The 22,286-nt window shown below is 39.8% G+C and overlaps 2 protein-coding genes and 1 long non-coding RNA gene across 3 annotated transcripts; 2 read left to right on the forward strand and 1 right to left on the reverse strand.

The window, feature by feature from the left end:
- Window positions 1-1,123: 1,123 nt before the first annotated feature.
- On the forward strand, window positions 1,124-4,309 carry LOC122423837 (protein HP-25 homolog 1). The gene is made up of 3 exons (XM_043441254.1): window positions 1,124-1,298; window positions 2,325-2,462; window positions 3,661-4,309. Exons 1-3 carry the CDS (start codon window positions 1,235-1,237, stop codon window positions 4,116-4,118), a joined length of 660 nt encoding a protein of 219 aa, XP_043297189.1. The 5' UTR covers window positions 1,124-1,234; the 3' UTR covers window positions 4,119-4,309.
- Window positions 4,111-16,258, reverse strand: LOC122423839. Its single transcript, XR_006264227.1, has 3 exons — window positions 16,246-16,258; window positions 12,131-12,134; window positions 4,111-4,656 (listed from the first exon to the last, which is right to left on the reverse strand). It is a non-coding gene; the product is annotated as an uncharacterized LOC122423839 (long non-coding RNA).
- Window positions 8,289-15,163, forward strand: LOC122423838 (protein HP-25 homolog 2-like). The gene is given in 3 exon segments (XM_043441255.1): window positions 8,289-8,411; window positions 11,160-11,297; window positions 12,794-15,163. Coding segments are annotated over 3 exon segments (648 nt in total). The 5' UTR covers window positions 8,289-8,368; the 3' UTR covers window positions 13,261-15,163.
- Window positions 16,259-22,286: the final 6,028 nt, after the last annotated feature.

The raw sequence follows: 22,286 nt of genomic DNA on the forward strand, positions 1-22,286 counted from the left end.
AGAGGAATCGGGTGGAGAGGGAGGTGGGAGGGGGGATCGGGATGGGGAATACGTGTAAATCTATGGCTGATTCATATCAATGTATGACCAAAAAAATAATAAATAAATAAATTAAATAAAAAATAAAAACAAAAACAAACAAACAAAAAAAAGCCCTGGTTGGCTGTTCCTTTCCCCCAACAATCTTTAAAATTTCTGGCTAGTCCATTGCTTGCTCTAACTATTATCAAGATGTCAGACTAGCTGTGGTGTTGGCTTTCCCTGATCATTGGATGCTTATGACACTATTTTGACAATGACCTGGGCATGGACTTTTCCACCTACTGCTCGAAATAAAGTCAGTCCCCTCTCCTACCAGTCCTCCTAGCCCTCCCCACTCCAGCAGAACTTCTGGTGCAGTGTTAGGAGTTAGACGGCAGCAGCCTCCGATAAAGAAGCCACAGACTACCTCTGTTCTTAATGAGATTCAGTGGACTTTTTAAATAAATATTTCTTAGTTTTTTTTGTACTTTGATCAACTCCCAAAGTTGCAATTTTTTTGTGTGGCAATTTTGCTCAGTTTTATTTTTTCTTTTTAAAGAGAAGATTGTCGAGCTCTTTCCTCAGCTATTTCCAAGGTCTCATTCTCAATTAATTAAATTTTTATTAACTTAGGTTCACTTTGGCAAGCACAGAGTGGCTGGTTGGCACACACAAGGATGTCAGTAGATTGACTATTATAGAAAAGCAAGAAGTTCTCAGAAAATATAGATAGTAAGGGAGAGAAGCAGAAGAAGAATCTCCTGGGCTGTAAAGTAGGAGAAAAGTGTTTATTATTCTATATTTAGCTCCAATTTTATCCACTAAATCACTTCCTCCCCTGGGCTAGTATCACAGTCTATAAAATTATGGATTTAGACTAGAGGAAATGGGATAATAGTCCATCTCTCATTTTCCTGGAAGAGTCAGAGATGGGTTCATCTCTAACAAACAAAGTTCATCAGCCTAATAGTCCCAGGCTTGGCCATCACAAGAAGAGATGACTTCCAGATATGGGTGGATTTCACTTTGAATGTCAATTTGTGAGCTTTCCTGGCATATTTGAATGTTTGACTGATCTGGTTAAAAATTAACCTTGACTTCAGCTTCAGGAGACCAGAAAACCAAATACTGAGGAAAAAAAACAATCTATTAAACCATCTACCATAAACTTTCAATAACAAGCAGATGATCAAGTTATAGGACAGGTGAGGAGATGGTCAACGAAAGAGCTTTAGTGCCTGGGGGAAGGGGAAGAGCCAGGACCATGAACATTGCAGGTAAGTTTTCTTATTAATATCTACTGTAATTAAATTAACCCATTGCACTGGTAGATACCACTTTCCAAAGCAATTTAGTCTCCCAGTGTGTGATTTATATTATTTTTTAAAAATTAGAACATCTCTGGAAGGCAGCTGCCTATAATGCTGGACAAGAATAGAGACACTTTTTCAAATTTGCCAGTTGGATATTGCAAAGGGAGTGGAAGGAATAGAAGCTAATGGGGGACAGGGCAAGACCTTTGCTTTCATTATGAAATCAATATCAAATCATTCAAATTAAATAAAGGTCATTATGACATAAATCAGGGACCTCCAACCCCCTGGGCCATGGACCAGGGGGTAGAAGGTTCAATGTGTCATAAAGGGGACAACATAACAAGTGCATTAATAGGAGCAAGTCTAATGCAAGCATATTGATCTTATCAGCTTTATAGTTCAAAGTGGTATGAAGGCTGCTGCACTAAGTTAAAGGTTTAGAGTAATGGGAAGTAGTAGTTGGCTGATTCAGTCTTTGGTATTTGTCGGTTCATTCACCAACAAACAACCACTCCTTATATATCTTCTGTGATCCAAGCCCATCCAACAGATAAACCAATAAGACAATACAGAGTAACACATGGTTAAATCAGGTGCTTATTCATCATAAGAAGTAGACTACTCTCACCAGTTGTCTAAAGATCACTGCTAAACAGATGGCAGGAGGCTCTGAGTCCATGAGAGGTTTGCATGAGATTGAAAAAGCAGCATTGATTTCATATAGCATGAATTAGAAGATTTTTTTTTTAATTTCGTTGTGTTCAACGTGAAAGTATGTCAGTTCAAAGTGCTTCCTGATATTGTCTGGATGAATCTCAGTGTTGGTGCATGTAGTACTTCATGGAACTAAAGATCAAAATAATATCAATTTCTTGGAATTGTAAAACCATCCAGCCAGTTGACAAAATTTGTAGCACAGTCTCTTTAAGAGAGGCCGATCCATCTCCCAGCCTATCTGAACCTTCGTTGATTTTTCTTCTGCTCCAGGTTTCAGGATTTTAGCTCAGCTTGTCCTCTTACTTGTGGCCGATGTCAAGTCTTCAGCAGACTCGGAGCTGTGTGAACCTCGTGGGCCCCGAGGACCTCTGGGACCCATCGGTCCTCCAGGGCCACGTGGTTTTGCAGGTAAAAAAGATTCAATGACTCTCTTGACCTCCATAGTGTCTCTTTGGTTTCAGTGTTCATAGATTCAGTGAACTCTTCCCGGTGATCTGGTGAGAATATTGATCATTGAGATACATCATTTTTTGGTAACAAATGATCATGGCCTCATTTTCTCAAGTCCTTAGAGTCCTAAGATTCATCTACTAAGACAGACTCCAACTCCCAAGAAATCTGTATGCTCACACTGCTGTTCAGACACCCTGGGTGTGCAGTGCGAATTGAGACATAGGAACACAGCCCCATCTCTAGACTACGTAGAGCACTTATGTCGGCATCACGCGGGGCAGGTGTAAGCTGAGATTTGTCCAGTGGTAACACCGGCATATGGGGCAGCAGATACTTTGACATCCTGTTCCCTTGTCATCTGCTGAGAAGTACATTAAGTTAAGTTCCCATGGAGATCCCATCAGATTTGAAGACTTGTATTCAACTTCTAAAGCAATGGTTTTGAAATCTGGCTGAGCATCTGAATCACTCACAGACTTGTTAAACATGTAGGTTCCTAGTCTCCATCCTCAGAGAGTCCTCTAGAGGCCTGCAGTGTAGCCTGGCCCTGAGTGACTGGGCGACTCTGGTAGGATGGTGTTCCACAGCTGTTCTGATAAACAAGCATATTTGGATACCCCTGTTCAGAATTCCTATTTAGTCCTGCCATAGTGTGATCCTTAAACTTATCTGGGCAACTTCCAATAACGATCCTTAATACTCAGCCTTATAGTAAAGAAAAGACATGGCAGAACATGTCTAAAGATCCATTCATATACTTATTCATTCAAGTACTCATTTACTGAACATATTTTGAGTGCTAATTTTGTAAATGATGCTGAGTATGACATTTAGGAAGAAAATTAAGTACAACTCTTGTTCCCGGTTTGGATGAGGCCGTCACTTAAGGGAAGGATTATAATTCTTTGTGGTAATTCTTTATAACTATGGGAACAGTTAATACCAGGTGTGGTACAAGGAGACAGAACTTTTCCAAATCTAGAGGAGACAGGCGAGCCTTCTGGAAGCAGTGATGCTTGAGCTAGGCTCTGACCAGTGAAAGGAAGTAGCTGGAAGGGCAAGAAGCATAGGAAGGAAGAAGTAATTCATTTACTATGTAAAATACAAAACCTTAAATGGTATTGTTCTATTTTCTGTTTATTTTGGAATCTAGGACCCATAGGCATGCCAGGACCAAGAGGGAGACCTGGGCTTCCTGGACTCGTTGAGAAGTGCCCACCCCTACCTCAGTCTGCCTTTTCCGTCAAGCTGAGTGGGCCTTTCCCAGGACCCTCCCAGCCCATTGTCTTCCAGGAAGTTCTGTACAACCATCAGGGCCACTTCAACCCTGCCACTGGCGTGTTCACCTGCAGCGTCCCTGGCGTGTACCAATTTGGCTTTGACATTGAGTTGTTTCAGAGTGCTGTCAAAGTGGGTCTCATGCGGAATGGCACCCAGATCCGGGACAAGCAGGCAGAAGCTGGGGATAGCCACGAGCAGGCTTCTGGAAGTTCCATCTTGGAGCTGGAGAAAGGCGACAGGGTCTGGCTGGAGTCTAAGCTGGACAAAGAAGAATCTGAAAAAGGAACTACTCACACTGTGTTTTATGGGTTTTTGCTCAATGGAAATTAAGATGGCTAGGGGTAACTGCACGGTTCTCTCCCTCAAGTAACTCTGAATTTAAGAAAAGAAGCTTCCTGCATCTCAACTATTTCATCTAGAACGGCTAAATGATGAACAATCACTAAAACAGTAATGGCCAACTTGGACAAAATGAATGTATTACCAATTGCTGAAACCAATAAAGATGCATGGTTCATCAATTTATCAGTAATTTCTTGTGATTCCCAAATTTCAAGATCCTGGGTGGCAAAAAGTGGGTGAAAAAACAAAGTGAGGTAGGAGGCTGCCCAGCCAGGTTGCTGTTAAACACGCCAGGAAAACCCCCATTCAGCTCCTGTTTTGCTTGCTCGCACCCCGCCGCCCTGGTGGCTCAGCGGTAGGTAAAGGATCCGCCTGCCAATGCAGGAAAGATGGGTTCGATCCCTGGGTCAGGAAGATCCCCTGGAGAAGGAAATGGCAACCCACTCCAATATTCTTGCCTGGGAAATCCCATGGACAGAAGAGCCTGACGGGCTACAATGCTTGGGATCACAGAATTAGATCATGACTTAAGGTCTCAACAACACCCCACCTCACCCCCAGGGGACAAAAAACCTCACTCAAAGTCTCAAATCTCTTTTGGTAATTAAGGATGTAAATACAGAAGTAAATATCTCTGGCAGAGATAGCAAGTTTGCTTAAAATACCAAATGAAAATGATTTCCATCAAAGGATTACCCTAAAGATAATTGGATGAGTGATAGTACATAAGGCAGAGGGTCAAAGATGGAAGTGAAGGAAATTCTGTGGCTTCATAGTTTTCAGATTAATAATTAATTTACTTGAAGCTGCTACTTACTTACCCAGTATCCCTTCTACAAGTTTCTATTACAGCTAATTTTGTTCGCATTGCCTCAATGAACCCATTTAAAAAAAGAAAAAAGTAATTTGACCAGCCGCTATTGCATTCAGGGTGGCCACAAAAAACACTATCCTTCCTGGTGAGATGTAAGTGCATGGTACTTACAGGAGTCATATTTAAAAGGGAAGTGACTCAACTGGCTTATGTTCTTGGCGTTTGATCTCTGCTCTTTGCTTTCTCCTTTTCTTCTATAAGGAATGAAGATGCAGTTCTTGCAGCTGCAACAACCATCTTGCAGGCATTAAATCAAAGCCCCATAATCCATGGTTGAGCAGGAGGATAAAAGTAACAATGTTTTTTGTACACTGACATAAGTCAACTTTATACTACTGATGACTAGACTTTTAAAAGAATACTGGGGACTTTCCTGGTGGTCCAGTGGCTAAGACTCTGCACTCCCAATAAAGGGGGACTGTGTTCAAATCCTGTTCAGGAAACTAGATCCCACATGCTGCAACTAACGATTTCATATGCCACAACTAAGACCCAGTGCCAAATACATAAATTAATATTTTTAATTAATATTTTTAAAAATAAAAGAATATTGATGGGTTTCTTTTTATTATTGAAGTATAACTTAAATATAGTAAAACACAAATATAAAGTAAACTGTTTAATTAATTTTATATGTATACAAACATGGGCCCATCATTCAGATTGATACATACAACATTTCTGTCATCCCAGAAGTCTTCTTGGTGCCCTTCCCATCCACAATCACACCTGCATCATTGAATTTATTTTTCTGACTGTCAGCATCATTTATCAATTATCTTTGCCTATGCCCATGCTCAGGAGTGCAGGAGGAGAAGGGGACAACAGAGGATGAGATGGTTGGATGGCATCCCGGAGTTTGAGCAAGCTCTGGGAGTTGGTAATAGGGAGGCCTGGCGTGCTGCAGCCCATGGGGTTGCAAAGAGTTGGACATGACTAAGCAATTGAACTGAACTGATGCTCACTCTCAGTTGCTCAGACATGTTCAACTCTTTGTGACCCCGTTGACAGTAGACTTCCAAGCTCCTCTGTCTATGGGCTTATCCTGGCAAGAATACTGGAGTGGGTTGCCATTTCCTCCTCCAGGGGATCTTCTCAACCCAAGGATGGAACCCGCATCTCCTGTGTCTCCTGTATTGGCAGATGGATTCTTTATCACTGAACCACCTGGGAAGCTGCCATCTTTCCCTATACCTGTACTTTGTATGAATGATATAATCCAATATAAAATCTTTTGCGTCTAGTGTTTTTTCACTCATCATAATGTCTGTGAAATCCATCTACACTGTGGTAACAGTAGTGAAACATTTCATTGAATGGAAATGTAGTCTTCCATTACAAATATGCCACCTTTTATCTATTTACTCTTCTGCTGATGGATATTAGGGTGACTTTGTGATTGGGACTCAGTATAATGAACATAAGATCCATTTAACAGAAGAATCACAGATCCAAAATGGTATCACTTGTGCTAAAGCTCATGATACCAAACTTAGATTTAAAACCTAACCTAATTGTAGTTTTGATCTTTCTTCAAAATGTAATCTTAATCAACCAGTTTGGAATTTTCTTGTCAGCACCAATGAGGTAATATGTCACATAGGTTCTTTCCATCCTCCAAAGGAATGAGTCCATCCATATGATGAAGTCCTCACCATTTCCTTCCCCCCAAAAGACATTGTTGTTCACTGGTATTCTTTATGTTATGTACCATAGCTTGTTCATCCATTCATGAACAGTGACTCACTGGTTTGTTTCCAGTTTGGGGCTATAACAAATAAAACTATTTGAAACATTTATGCACAAGTTTTTTCACAAATATACATTTTCATTTCTCTAGGATAAATACCCAGGAGTGGATTGCTGGTTGTAGCTTTTAGCATATATATCCTGTACATGTTTTTTTAGACTTTTACACAAGTACTTCATTTCTTCAGAGCTATAATACATGGTATTGTGTTTTTCATTTCTATTTGCAATGAGTTCACTGGTAGTAAACAGAAATATGATCAATTTTTGTGTGTGTGCTGACCTTGTCTCCTTTAACCTTGTCTAACTCACTAATTAGTGCTAGGAGTTTCTTTTGTAGAGTCCTTGAAATTTTAACATAGACAGTTGGGGCAGGTTTATTTCTTTTGTTTCCTGATGGGCATGCCTTTTATCTCCTTTAACTGTTTATTACAATGGCTACAACGTCTAGTACTATGTTGAAAAAGAGTGAGGGCAAAGGTACTTAGCTTTTCCTGATCTTTGGGAAATGAAATTTCATGGATACACATCTGAGGAGTCAGCCTGTGATAAGTTGAAACTGTATACTCTAAATGTTACAAAAATCATACTAAAAAAAAAACCAACAATAAAACCAAAGGTATAGATAATAGCCCAATAGTGGAGATAAAGAAAATGTTTATATAAATATAATTTGTCTAAGGAATACTACCCAACCATAAAAGAGAATGAAATTTTGTCATTTGCAGCAACATGGAGAGACTTGGAGGGCATTACAGAGAAAGACTGTATGATATCACTTGTATGTGGAATCTAAAAAATACAACAAACTAGTGGATAAAAAAAGAAGCAAACTCACAGATACAGACAACAAACTAGTGGTTACCAGTGGAGAGAGGGAAGGGGGTTAAGAGAAAGGGAGGGGTTATTATGGGATTATACGAAATCATATGTGTGAAACTTGAAAATGTAAAGCACTATAGAATCTAGAGAATCTTTCATTCGATTAAAAATAAGTAAAAATTTAAAGAGCCACTATAACCAGTGTACATGCTCTTCAATAGGAAATAGTTAGATTAACTATAGGATATCCAGGGTGGTGGTGGTGGTTTAGTCGCTAAGTTGTGTCCGACTCTTGTGACCCCATAGCCTGTAGCCCACAGGCTCCTTTGTCCATGGGATTCTCCAGGCAAGAATACTGGAGTGGGTTGCCATTTCCTTCTCCAACAGGACATCCATATGTATATGCAATACTATATACAAACAATAGAAATTTGGAAAAAGCAAAAATAAATAGAAAAGTTATATGCATGTGTGTATGGAAAATACAAAAGGATTAACACCTAAATAAATAAATCAATAAAAATTTTAAAATTCTCAATTATTCCAGAAATTAGTAAAAGAAAAAAGAGGGTACAAATAACACATAGAGCTTCTGTCTGAACATCAGCTGGCACAACTTCACCCTGGTTAAAAACCAACAGAGGTCATTAGCCTCAGAGAGTAAAAAATTAAATATTAAAGAATATTGATTTATTAGAACATCTTCCTCATACCTTTGACAGGCAAGCAAGTGAAAGAGGAACAGAGCAGCTGAAGACATAACCCTTACAACAACTTCCATCTTTGCATCAGGATGCCTGGGAGAGGAGGACAATCTCTCTCCATGGTGTGTGTAGGTAAGTGTAATCACTACTGACTGATAGAGAATTGGATTCCATATGTTGTTACAAAGAACTATTCAAAGGACTCTCTCCTGCCAACGCTTGTGATTCATTTTATGATCATAATAATTCTGAGATACAATTTTCCCACAACACAGGCAAATGATAGATTTCATTTCAGCATTTCTAATCAGATACAGCAAATACAAGTGGAAACTTCCATTTGTGAAAGTGGAAAATTCCCTTATATTTGGACCGAAGCTATGCTATCAATTTGTAAATAGCCCTAATTAATAGCAAATTAGCACAAGGGACTTATGATATAAAGAAAATAGAAGGAGAGAGAATGCGAAAATTTCATGTGTTTGACTGTGGAATGCGTGTTTCTGTTTCCCTTCTCTACAGTGATGAATACAATATCAAGCTCTTCCCCATTTCACAAGTTGTCATGAAAAGGAGATTAAGGACGTGAAAGACACGTGTGTGGACACCATAGACAATTTTTTATGTCCATCTTAGAACTGCTCTGATGGATGCTCTGGGTTGTCACATTAGTGACCATCGCCACTGTGAGGGTCACCTTACTTTGTTGGGAAATCAGCATAGTATGCTCACAGGAAAGTCAGAAGATGGGAGGGAAGTGTCACATACTCAGGAGCCACACCGTAGCGTCCGTATATGGTGCGAGACCCTCTTCATACCTCGTTTTCTTTAAGCCTCAAAACCACTTAACGAGGAAGGTGCTATTTACTGCACTGTTCTGAATATTAAGCAGAGAGCACAAGGTGACCTGGGACACATTTCACAAAACGGACGTACTGAGGCGGCTAGGACTTACATTCCCTCTCTCTCTCTGAATGACTTTGGAAAACACGTTAAAAAATGAGTGTAATTCTTCTCTTCATGACTTTTCTTCTTTTTCACTCGAAGCTTCAAAAAACCATAAATGAAGGTCAGCTTTGCTGCAGAAAATTGATGATGGTTTGCTTGCCTTTGGAAGGAAGTAGAGTTGCCTGGAGCTAGAAGTAGAAATGGGGGGTTGATTGCAAATGGGCACATGGGGTCTTTTGAGGATGATGGGGATCTTCTAAAATTGGATGGTTGTGGTGGCTACACAACTGTGGGAATTTGTTTAAAATCATTAAATTTTACACTTAAAATGAAAGAGATTTATGGTATACAAACTATATCTCAACAAAGAGCTGGTTTTTCTTTTTTTTTTTTTAATGTATTTTTACCTGTTGAAATGTTAACACTTGGACATGTCTACTCAACAAAAGTTACTTCATCAGTGTTTCATTGATAGATGAATTTCAGTTTTCTAGGATAATTTTTGTTTGTACATATGCTAACCCATAAACAGAGGCACCTATCTAGCTTTTCTTCTCATGTCTATGCTGTAATACCACTGCTTAATTAAGGCAGGTAAAGGGGTGTCATTCAAGGAAAGTCCTACATGTTTGTATATTTTCAGTTCCTGGTTGAGCATTTCTCTATAGCCAACAATGCATTAGATGATTTATTTGTCACTGATTCTCACCACAACCCTCATTATCTCTATGTCAAAATTTGGAAAGAGATATTCAGAGAAACTAAATTTCTCAAGCTCTGATTTTTATTTGCTATGATATACTATCTATTTACCAATTATTTTTGTCACTTAGGCCTGGAATATATTTTACATAACCCTATATACCATTATAAAATGAAATGTGATACTTTTTTACTGATTAAAAAAAAACACCCAACAACATCATTTCCAAAGACCATCTTGTGTTTCAATACTTCAGGATCAAGCAAAGGTCTTTGGATCCCCAAATAATTGAAAGTTATTCCACTGTTTGGCATGAATTTGTTCATCATCACTTGTTCACTTGACAGCTTCTCTTTCTGTGCATTTTAAAATACAACAATTAGTTCCCTTTGAGGAAATCATGGAGGATATCCCAAGATGAGTGAACTCTGAATTGTTTTTTTTTAATTTATTTATTTTTAATTGGAGGATAATTGCTTTACTGTATTTTGTTGGTTGCTGTCATACATCAACATGAATCAGCCATAGGTATACATATGTCCCCCTGTCTTGAACCCTAACTGTTTTTCAAGGATGAAAAGAAGTTTACCATGCAGATACAAGGAAAACATTTAGTAAGCAGTGTAGAGTCAATAAATGAAGCCCCCAGTCGACTTGTTTTTGAGGAAACACCAGGCTTAAGGGCTGCAGGTGTCTAGCCGTCATAAGGATAATACCACAAGACTATTTACTTAAAGAGATGGGGGACGGAAAGACACAGGATGTTTGGGTGTCCTAGAGAAAACCTCTAGGTCATCAGAAGTTCACATTTCAGTAAGAATATTAACAGCAAATACAAGGAAACTACAGATTATCTTTGGCCCTGATTGCATTCCATTAAGGGGGGGCGGGGCGGATTTCCTTGGCAGTCCAGTGGTTAAAACTTCTTCTAGTGCAGGGGTTGTGGTTTCAATCCCTACTAGAGGAGCAAAGATCCCACATGCCTCTCAGCCAAAAAAAAACCAAGACATAAAACAGAAGCAATATAGTAACAAATTCAATAAAGACTTTAAAATAAAAAAAGAAGAAGGAAAGTGGGGGGAAGTCTCTCTTTATGACCGAGTTCACGGTTATTTTTTGAGGTTGGGAGACCTGGCTGCCCAGACAGTGTTGGGAACATAATCTTTCAAGAGAAGCAGCCCCATCTTTCAACTTATGTGAATATTTATCCGTTTGATCCCCTGCTCTAGATGTCTGGATTTTAGCTTTGTCTGTTCTATCAGTCACGGCTGATGCCACTTCTCCAGAAGTTACCGGGTCCTGTGATTCTCAAGGACTTCCAGGATTTCCAGGGCCCCCAGGCCCTCCAGGGTTTTATGGTCCTCCAGGTGAGAAAACATTTCTCTTCACATTGCATCGGTCACTTCTTTCTGACTGAAATATCTATAAGCTCGAGGAAATATCCAGATGCTTCTGATGGTCAGTAACAATGGAGACAATGGTTTTTGGAGGGAAATTACCAAGGCCTCCCACTTCCCAGCCCATCTACACACCTAGAGTCTTAAAGCAGATGATGAGGTTTTTACCCCAGAAAAACGTCTGGGGTGGGTTCTGAAGAAGCTGCCATGTGAACTTAAATGACAGTTCAGACATTATATTGGTGTACTCTTTAATATGGCATAGTTACCCTGCGCTGTGCTTACTTGCTCAGTCGTGTCCAACTCTTTGCAACCTCGTGGACTGTAGCCCACCAGGCTCCTCTGTCCATGGGGATTCTCCAGGCAAGAATATTGGAGTGGGTTGTCATGCCCTCCTCCAGGGGATCTTCCTGACCCAGGGATCGAACCCAGGTCTCCCACATGGCATGCAGATTCTTTACCATCTGAGCCACCAGGGAAGCCCAATAATACTGGAGTGGGTAGCCTATCCCTTCTCCAGGGGAACTTCCCAACGCAGGAGTCGAACTGGGGTCTTCTGAATTATAGGCGGATTCTTTACCAACTGTGCTACCAGGGAAGCCCATAATTATTCTGTGTTCACCCTTGATTCACACTGGAATACTGCTGAGTTTCCTGCAAACTCAAAGGCAAAATGGTATTGTAGAAAACAACTGAGAATAAGGCATTACGCACTTTCTCCTCAATTCTGAGAACTTACTTTGCCATCTCAATCTCACTGGAAATTATTCACCAGAGTGATCCAGCATCATTGATTCCTTAACCTGACTGCCTTTAAGTCATCTGTGGACATTGGTTAATAGTCAGGTTCCAGGTTTCATCCCCTTGAAATTCCAATTCAGATGGTCACGTATTATTAACTAAGACACTAGTACACAGGTTCCACAGCTGACTCTTGTGCACAGCCCAGCCAGGAAAATATTTCTCTAATATCCCTTTTATTCTCTGGAATGCTACAGTTCCTAGAGTTCCCTGTGTCAGCATCTTCCCTGAGTACTCCTTACTTAGCATTTGTGATAATAAAAACATCATACCTATGAAACGAATTGAAAGGGCAATTCAAGCAATTATTTATTCAATCACTGCTTCCAAAAATATACTATGCCTATCAACTGGACCTTGGCTATCATATGATCGTGTTTTAGGAACAAGTATAGGTAGGGCACTGGCTCATCATCTATTTAAGGAAACAAAACAGGTACTTAATGGGAGAGAGGACTATTCAGTGTCAGCAAATGCTACAATCACAGTAAACACTGGATTCTGCCACTGTAATGACAGAGAGGAGAGGAAAAAGGAAGTGTAAGATGATCCTTGAAGGGAGAGTGTAAGTTAGTAGGAGGGGTGGTGTGGAAAGACATTTATGGACTGTGAAATGTATGAACTTCAAATCTCCTCTATCTCCCTTCTGTTACTTTGGTGTTTAGGGCCCCAAGGCCCCCCAGAATTGTGAGGACTACCTGGGATTCCTGGAGACATTGAGAGATGCTTGTCTCCCCCTAAATCCGCCTTTGCAGTGAAGCTGAGTGATCCCCTCCCAGCCCCCTCCCAGCCCATTGTCTTCAAGGAAGCCCTGCATAATGACCAGGACCACTTCAATCTTACCACGGGAGTGTTCACCTGCACCATCCCTGGCGTGTACCGCTTTGGCTTTGACGTTGAGCTATTCCAGCATGCTGTGAAGTTAGGGCTCATGAAGAATGGCACTCAAATCCTGGAGAAGGAGTCCGAGGCCAAGGACAATTATAGGCATCTTTCAGGAAATATCATCTTGCAGCTGACATTGGGAGACAGAGTCTGGCTGGAATCCAAGCTAGACACAGCAGAGACTGAGAAAGGACCGGTTCAGAGTTTGTTCTTTGGGTATTTGCTCTATGGAAACTATCCTGGCTAAAGGGTAATGGCACACTTCAATTCCTCAAGTGGTCCTAAACCTCACAGCAAACTTCCCTCCCCGCCTCCCAATACTTTTCAGTGATCATTGAATAAATCACATTAAGAATGCCCAATTTACCCGTGTGAATATAACCCTAAAAAGCAGTAATGATTAATTATCCATTAACTGGTCAACAATTTCTTATTGAAAGCCCATGAAAGTTCATGTATTCTTCTATACCCTAGGAACTTTGGGGAGAGGGTAGGTCAGGAAACCAGAGCTGGTTGAGGCTGGGGAACCAGGAAAGTCATCAAGCCTTTTCTAGATTATGTCTGATAGTTTTCACCAGAGGAAAAAAAATAGTCTTGATCACAGCCCTGACACCAGTTCAATTTCACAATTTATAGTATAGCTAGGAAAGCAAATATCCCAAAGAGATGAAGAAAATTCACACTAAGCTATGAATACAATCTACCAAGTACATAGTTTGCATTTGATGCATACTGCATACTTTGAAGATGGTTTGAGCAGGGAGCAAGGGTACAGATTAAAGGAATTATTTTGTTGCTTAATAGTCCTCAGAGACTATGCAGCACCCATTCTATCCCTTGTTAAATTTATTTCTAACAGAGCTCGAACTTTGGGTTATCAATGAACCTAGTTAAGGGCTTGATCTTCACCCTCTTTGCAAACCATGGGTCACTTGTGACACCATCTGGAGAATGAAATATAGTCAGGCAAGCTTCCTGGATGACTCTTTCAAAGACAAATCCTCAAGTGACTTGTTCCTTTGGATTTTTATCCTTTGCCCTCTACTCTTCCCTCTTCACCCATCACCCCTCCCCCACTCCCACACCCAAGAAGATGCAATGCCAGTGGCAGAAGCAGCCGTTTTGCAAACCTGAGAACAAAAGACATGTATTGCTAAGCAGACTGAAGGAGTAGGAAACAGATCAGATAATGTCCTTGCACAGACACACCAGACTCACAGATGAGAATGACAATCCCTGATTTGAGTACGCCAATGCAGACTGGCTTCTGTTAGATGTAGCCAGATGCAGCCCTGATAAACCTGTTCTTTTCCTTCGCAGACTTGCTTCTCCCCTAGAGACTTCACCTACCATCCACTCTCCTTACTCTTCCCCCTTTCCTTTCCATCATCTCTTAAACATCTACACTGTGCTAAGAGATAATTCCTAACCTTAATGATCCCACTCTAGTTCACACACAGACACGAGAACGAGTCACATCTCTGTAACGTGTTACCAGAGATCAGAGATCCCTGATGCACACAGAGGCATTCTCAGGGTTACTGTATCAATGTGTCCAAAACTGAGTTCATGACTGCTTCTTCCTCTAACACCTCCTGTATTTCCATTGTTTCCTTTCCCCGTGAACATCACCATCCACTGATTAGTGCCACCTACCTCCCCTCATGTCACCTCCCCAGTCCAATCTGTCACCAAGCTAAATCAATTTCCGTCGTTATATTCCTACAAGCAACACCATCATCTTCACCTGTCACTGTGCTAACTGATGGGCCAGTCCTCCACTGGGTGCTCTTTGATTGGATTTATCTCATCCCAGCAGGGATTGCTCATTGCACAAAAGACAAGGTTTTCATATTAGTCTCTGGTTAAAATCATCTCATGGCTTCTCATTTTTATTAGGATAAAAATCAAATTGTAATTGCATATTTGAAAATTGCTAATAGAGTAAATCTTAAAAGTTCTTGTCACAAGAAAATAAATTCTTTACCTATGTATGATAACAGATGCTATGTAGACTTACTATGGTGATCATTTCACAATATACATGCAAATATTGAATCATTCTGTTGTGCATCTGGAAATAACTTCATTTTGTCAATGATACCTCAATCAAAAAAATAAAAAATAAATTATTGATATGATTTACCTTACACCTCTCCATATTTTTTTCCTCCTACAGTTTTCCTTAGTGACTGGTTTCCAGCTACGCAGAAGTTTTAGGTGCTCAAATAATGTATGGTCACTGGACCACACTGCCACAGGGCATTTGCACTGTTCAGCCCTCTGCCTAGGTCACTTATCTCCTTAATCACCAACATTTTTTGTGCTCAGTCAGAATTCAGAAATAGCTTCTTGAGAAAGGAACTAATAATAAACTAACTGGCCCCTTTTATGCATTCTTTCATTATGATTTTCTTACTTCTTTATAATAACAGCCATCACTTTATTTTTACATCTAAAAAATTCTCAGACTAATGTCTCTCTCCTCTGCTAAACTGTGTTTCATGATATCAAAAACTAGCTGTTATTTTGGTCTCTATTGTAATCTCAAAATCCCACATATGTCTAGCACATTCTAGGTGCTCAGTAGTTTTTGAAATAATGAGATCAGAGAAGCACTTAGCACAGTTGTTAGCACATGGTAAGTTTAACTAGCTATAATCAGATTTGCTATTTTGTTCTTACTAAAAATTGACTTTGTACCAATCATAACTTGTAGTGTGATTTAGTCAACACTCACTCAAACCATTCATGCATTTATTCAGTAGACAGATATTTACAGAGTGATAGGGAGAGCAACAAGAAGAAACAAAATGATGTATATTAAGTACTTACTATGCTCCAAGCCCTTCACTCTCAATAAAATAGATTTACATGCCTGTGTCTTAATTTACCTGGTGCTCTATAATATCCAAGAATATTTTGAAAGAAGACATATTGTTTCACCAATATTTTTGAGTTATTTCTGAAAATTTGCAAAGAAGACGGAAACAGTGTATTCTCTTTTTTTCAAACGTTTTAGTTGTTTCTGGATATGAAGTCTCTACTAATGGTAAGGAACATCAGTGAGGCATTTTATCCATGCAAAACCCTTTTAATACAAATTTTCCCACTCAACTTCTCCCCATTTTTAGAAGGGATTTTTATAACTATGTAGGGATCAAAAAACACATAAAGCACAAAACTGACACTTGCCACTTCTGACTTCCAGTGTGTGTGTGTGTGCGCACACGCACATACACACGTCCACATACACACATGCACATGTGTAGCCAAGGCGTGAAGGTAGGTATAACTTTCCCATGAGTGGGAAAGAAACATTTCCTACTAATTTCTACTTACTAATGTCGACTTAAAAGATACACGATGTGAGAGTTGCAAGCTAAGTTCCATCTGGGGCAAAAATAAGGACTGCAGCCAGGAGACTGCACCTCAGATAGCTCTGAGAGACTGCTCCAGAGAGGCGGGGTCGGGGTGGGGGAGAAGGTCAGTATACATGCGATTCTGCTAAAGAGGGGATACGTGGAATCAAGCACATGTTCTTCCAGAAAATTTCTGCTAGTCTCGTGGAGCTTTTGCTAGTCACGCACAATAGTCATCACCATGAAGGATTTTAGTGCTTTCTAGAAATGAGGAGACACAAGACTTGGGCTCAAAAAATTAGCTCTGGAAAATCTCTATCTGAAGACCTGTTCTGCCAGTTTTCCCCTGAGCAGAGAGTACCTCATTTCTCTTTTCTACCCTGAACTCCTTCCAGGGGCTGTGGAAGGTCAGCAGCTGCAGCACATGATTTAATCCTTGTAGAGGTAGATGGCAAGTGCCAATTTGTAGCTGACACTAACAATGGTGGGAGGGAGAGGAAGGAAAGATTAAAGCATCATAGCTTCTACTATCCAGAATGAATGACCTTTTGTTTAAACACTAACACGGTTCTAGGGCATGGAAATGTTGACCTGGCCATGCATCTCTGCTAAATGTTTACTTTCAGTGTAACAGAAAGTGTACACATCATTTGTCTCACAAGAAAGACGGACATGATTTCAGTAGTGTGACCTGCCTTAGACTGTCTTTCTGTTCCCGGCAGCCAATGCTCTAAGTCCCTTTCATCCCATTTGGATGAACCGCAGGTGAACTGAGCTGTCAGAAAGAAGTTCAGAGGAGGTTTGTCCCTAAACATAATCCTAACCCCTCCTTTTAGATATGTTGCCAGGAAATAGTCCAATTTTACCCTCAACTTCCTAGCACTTACTTTTATACCATTTGTAGTTATTTATGTACGTTAGAGTTAGCACCTTAGACTTTTAGATTTTAATAACACAGATACAAACTAACTTATTGCAACAGTCATACAGAAACACATATGATACTAAAACATATACAATGTGTGTGAATATATTTGTGTGAATATATACATATGAATATATATGTATGAATATATACATGTGTGAATATATATGTATATAAAATATTACTTATATATAATTATACACAAAACTGTATATATAATTATATATTTTTATTTATATATTTTTACTTGTTTAATATTTATAAGCTTCCCTCTTCAGAAATCAATCTTGAGGGGCCCTCTAATTAATTTCCAAGTATACAGACTGTTTTTAAAAAATCTTTAGATCTGCAAAGATACACTTCCAGCCAAAAAATAAGTGGGTATGTATATAACAAAATAAGAGGAGCTGAATCAGTGTAAAACTGTGAAGGAAGAGAAAGGGCCTGAAACATGGCAACAACTTTGAAGAACATGGGAGGTTAAGATTTCATTCCACTTAACTTGTTTGCATAGCTGTGATGTAAAGCTTTTCCATCTAACATCTTATATAAGGTCTGCTACTGTACGTATATCACTTAATTGACTGTCAGGATAACGATCAAAGTAAAAGGCCTGAAGTTTATGCCACGGGTACTATAATAACCTGATCAAATACTGAAACAACACTGAAAAGCATACGAAATAAGACAGTAGATGGCAAAGTGTATATGCTCAAAAATGTTCCCCTAGAAGGGGTAGAATTTGCAGTAGTGTGCCTTTCGGGCCTAGCACACTCCCCAACCCTTCACATCCCCTAAAACAGCAGAGAAGTCTGTAGCCTTACCACTCACCGAGGGTGCCAGAAAGAGGAGTTTAGAGCTGGAAAAATCACCTGGAAATTTAAAGGAAGTAAGTGTTGGCAGCTGGAGAGTTTCTAAACCCAAGGTGTGAGTATGAACTCTAAGCTGAGACTTACATATGCAAGAGACAACAGAGGGCCTCCTGCAAAAGGAGGCAGAGACAAGAAAAAAAGCTGTCCTTGAAAGACACAGCAGCCCCGGACAAGACTGGTGATCTTCTGCCTTTTCAACGGAACGTATCTCACAGTGATGCAGTTTGGACAGAAGAACACTGAAGCCTTGTGGCCTCAAGGTGGTAGAGGGTAGAGCCAGCCATGTAGTTGGAAATTAGGTTATCCCCCCAAGCAAGATACCCACAGGGTGAGCCCAATCTCTCTCTAAATTCTACTTGTATGTTTGGCACCAAATTACACAGGCATCGGGGAAAACCCACAGAGGTCTGGTTAAAAAAATTAAATCAAGAGTTAGAGACCCAAGAAAGAGAGCAGGAGTATTAGCAGGGTAAATATTTGCAGCTAGAGTTCAGACATGCTAACTGCCTAATAGAACAATATAGAAAATAATATAGAAATATAATATATGGAAATATATATTATTTATGTACTATAAATAAATAGAAGCAATATAGAAAATAACAATCCTCAGAACAGGTTAGTAAAACCCAGAGTCTCAACAATGTATTACCTATGATAACTAGTTTTCAAGCAAAAAAATTACAATAAACAGAAACACGAGAAACAGTTTCCCATCTTCAGCGGAGAAAAAAGAGCAGCTGGTAGAAATTGACTTCAACCAGGCCCAGATGTTGAAATTAACAAAAACTTAAAAGCAACTATCATAAATATATATTTTTTTTAAAATAAGGGAAGTGTGTTCAAAAATAAAGGAAATACATGTTTAGAGAGGGAATTGCAATAGCAAAATAAAAATTACATTCCAAAAGTAAACTTGACAGCTGAAAACGAAAATACTGAAATAAAAATTAACTAGATTAGGTCAAAAGCAGATTGAAGCTGGCAGGGGGAAGGATCAGTAAAATAAAGATCAAGGGAATTACCCAATCCAGAAAATAAAATGAGAAAATATTGAAGGAAAAGAAAAACTCTCAGTGACCCTTGGGACAAATGTTATGTGATTCAGCATAAGTTAATTCATCAAGCTACTAGAAGTTTGCTTTGAAATGTAAATGGTATAATGTTAATTCTTACAAAATGTTTATAATATATATTTCAACAAGTTTTGAGTTTGCTTCCATCATTCTTTCTAGGATGTTTGTTTATTTCATTAAATAGCTCATTTTAAATATAAATGAACGTATATGCTAAACAGAAACAGACTGACAAATGTAGAAAAACTCACGGTTACCAAAGAAGAGAGGGAAGGTACAAATTAGGGGTAAGGAATTAACAGATGCAAACTACTATGAATAAAGTAGATAAGCAACAAGGATATATTGTTTAGCACAGGGAATTATAGCCACTGTGTTGTAACAGCTTTTAACGGAGTATAATCTGTAAAAATACTGAATCACTATGCTCTACACCTGAAACGAGTATTGTAATTCAACTATATGTCAATTAAAAATTATTTTTTAAATAAAAGAAAGGATGAATAGTTAGTTGCTCTGACATTTGATCCTCTCCTTTCTCAAAGAAGTTTGTAAATGTAACCAATCAGATATTTTCTAAACCTTAGATCTAATGCTCTTGAGTGGTTTATTTTAAATAAATATGCAACTTACTAATGTATTGATAAAACATGGAAGCTAGTCATGTAACCCTTATGACCAGAAGGACCAGATGACTCTCAAAGTATAAAGCCCTGCCCGCATGTCTAGTTGCTCAGTCCTGTCCGACTCTTTGTGACCCCATGGACTATAGCCCGCCAGGCTCCTTTGTCCATGGAATTCCCCAGGCAAGAGCACCGCGTGGGTTGCCATTTCCTTCTCCAGGGGATCTTCCTGACCCGGGGATCGAACCCATGTCTCCTGCAGCTCTGGCACTAGGTGGATTCTTTACCACTGAGCCACCAGGGAAGACATAAAACCCTAGAGATCCCCGAATGAAATGTCCCTTCTGAGCCATCTTGTCCTGCTCACATAGTTAGCAGCCAGCACTCTGGGACTTGATCATTTTCTGGGGTGAGAAAAGAGATCCCATAATCCCTGCCTGACAGATTTAGAATCTCCCAAATGTCTCTGTTGTATTTGTGATGGCTTCTCTGCCGTCTTCTTTGCCCATTTTCAGTAAAGTGTGTTTCCTGTAGAATTACTATTTCATGGGACCGTGCTGACCATCAGCACTGTCTGATATTTCAGTTGGAGTTTGACGTCTAGGAGGTTGGTCTGAAAAGAGACATTTCTGGAACTGGCAGCATCTAGAAGTTATTTAAAAGCACAACATGGGATGAAGTCACATGTGGGGTGAATGGATTGTTGTTGCTGTTTAGTTATTAAATTGTGTCCGATTCTTTGTGACCCCATGGACTATCCCCCACCAGGCTCCTCTGTCCATGGGATTCTCCAGGCAAGGAAACTGGAGTGGATTACCACTTTCTTCTCCAGGGAATCTTCCTGACCGAGGGATTGAACCCACGTCTCTTGTGTCTCCTGCAGTGGCAGGCAGATCCTTTACCACTGAGCACCCAGGAAAGCCCCGGGGGCTAAGGAGGTAAGAAGTAAAAAGAACACATCTAAAAAACAGGACATGCTAACATATAGGGGATTGAGAAAGAAACTTCTGGGGTTGGAGGAAAATCAGGCAAGTGTGGTGACACAGGCGTCAAGGGAGAAAAGTAGCAACAAGTTAGGGATCAAGTGTGTCGAGTAGAAGGTTGACTGATCATCTGGATCCAATTTCAGGATTATTCGTGACATTGGTAACAATACTTTTGGTGGGATAGTACAGAAAGCTTGAGTGAAGTATGTTGAAAAGAAAGAGAAATTAGAAACTAAAGTATAGACAACTGTTTTAGGGCCACAGAACTGGGTGATTGAGCTGACATTTCTTCTCTCATGGTTCTGGAGGTCGGCTATTTGAGATCAAGGTGTTGGTAGGGCTGGCTTTCTCTGAGGCCTCTCTCCCTGACTTGTAGATGGCCACCTTCTTACTGAGTCTTCACATGTTTTTTTCCCTCTGCCCCTTCCTGTGCCCAAATTTCCAGTTTATAATAGGATCAGGATTCCCCCTCATGACCTTAATCAGCTCCTTAAAAGTCCTGTAATATTCTGAGGTGCTAGGGGTTGGGACTTCAGCATGATAATTTTGTGCGTATATAACTCAGCTCATAGAAACTTTCTTGAGAAGATTTTGTGTAAAGAGGATAAACCAGGCAGTAGTTGGAGAAGACTTTTTTTAAAAAATTTTCTTTTTTTTTTCCATTTATTTTTATTAGTTGGGGGCTAATTACTTTACAATATTGTAGTGGTTTTTGCCATACATTGACATGAGTCAGCCATGGATTTATATGTATTCCCCATCCCGATCCCCCCTCCCTGGAGAAGACTTTGGTGTCAAGGGAGAATTTTCTCTTTGAAGATGTGGAAACTTGGTGTGGTTGCATACAGAAGGAATAATCTAGTAGAGAACAGAACTAGGTGAGAGAGGGGAGACTTAGTAAAACTATGTCCGCAAGTAGCTCAAGAAAACAGGACCAAGTGCGCAAATGGAATTCCTACACAGCAGTGCAGCCGTCAGTCTGAGGAACAAGACAGAAGGCAGAAAATTCAGCTGCGGGGCAGAACTGTGAGTCAGCATGATGGAAGGACTTTGAAAAGTTTGCTTCTAATTGTTTATTTTTCTAGGCAAAACAGAACACAGGGTCATCAGCTGAATGTTGGTGCTGGAGATCTTTAGAGAGAATGAGGGTGTGAATTGTAAATGGGAGTGAAGGACACAGCATGGAGTTGCTAAGCAACGCAAAGGATCTAATTGTGACCAACGGTCCTGAATTGAGAGTGAAATCACTGTGGCTGCATACTAACGATTTCCTAATTGTGAACAAAGCCTGAATACTGAAAAGTGCAAAGCACAAATGAACAATATGATAAGTGACTATAAAATAACTGCCTGGGCAGAATTCTTTTAAAAGACCCCATGCTCCTTTTAGGACTTGTAGCTAAGTTTTCTTCTTAATACATACACATCA

Source organism: Cervus canadensis, chromosome 21 (genome assembly GCF_019320065.1).
Source record: "Cervus canadensis isolate Bull #8, Minnesota chromosome 21, ASM1932006v1, whole genome shotgun sequence".
In the NCBI taxonomy this organism is placed as follows: Eukaryota; Metazoa; Chordata; class Mammalia; order Artiodactyla; family Cervidae; genus Cervus; species Cervus canadensis.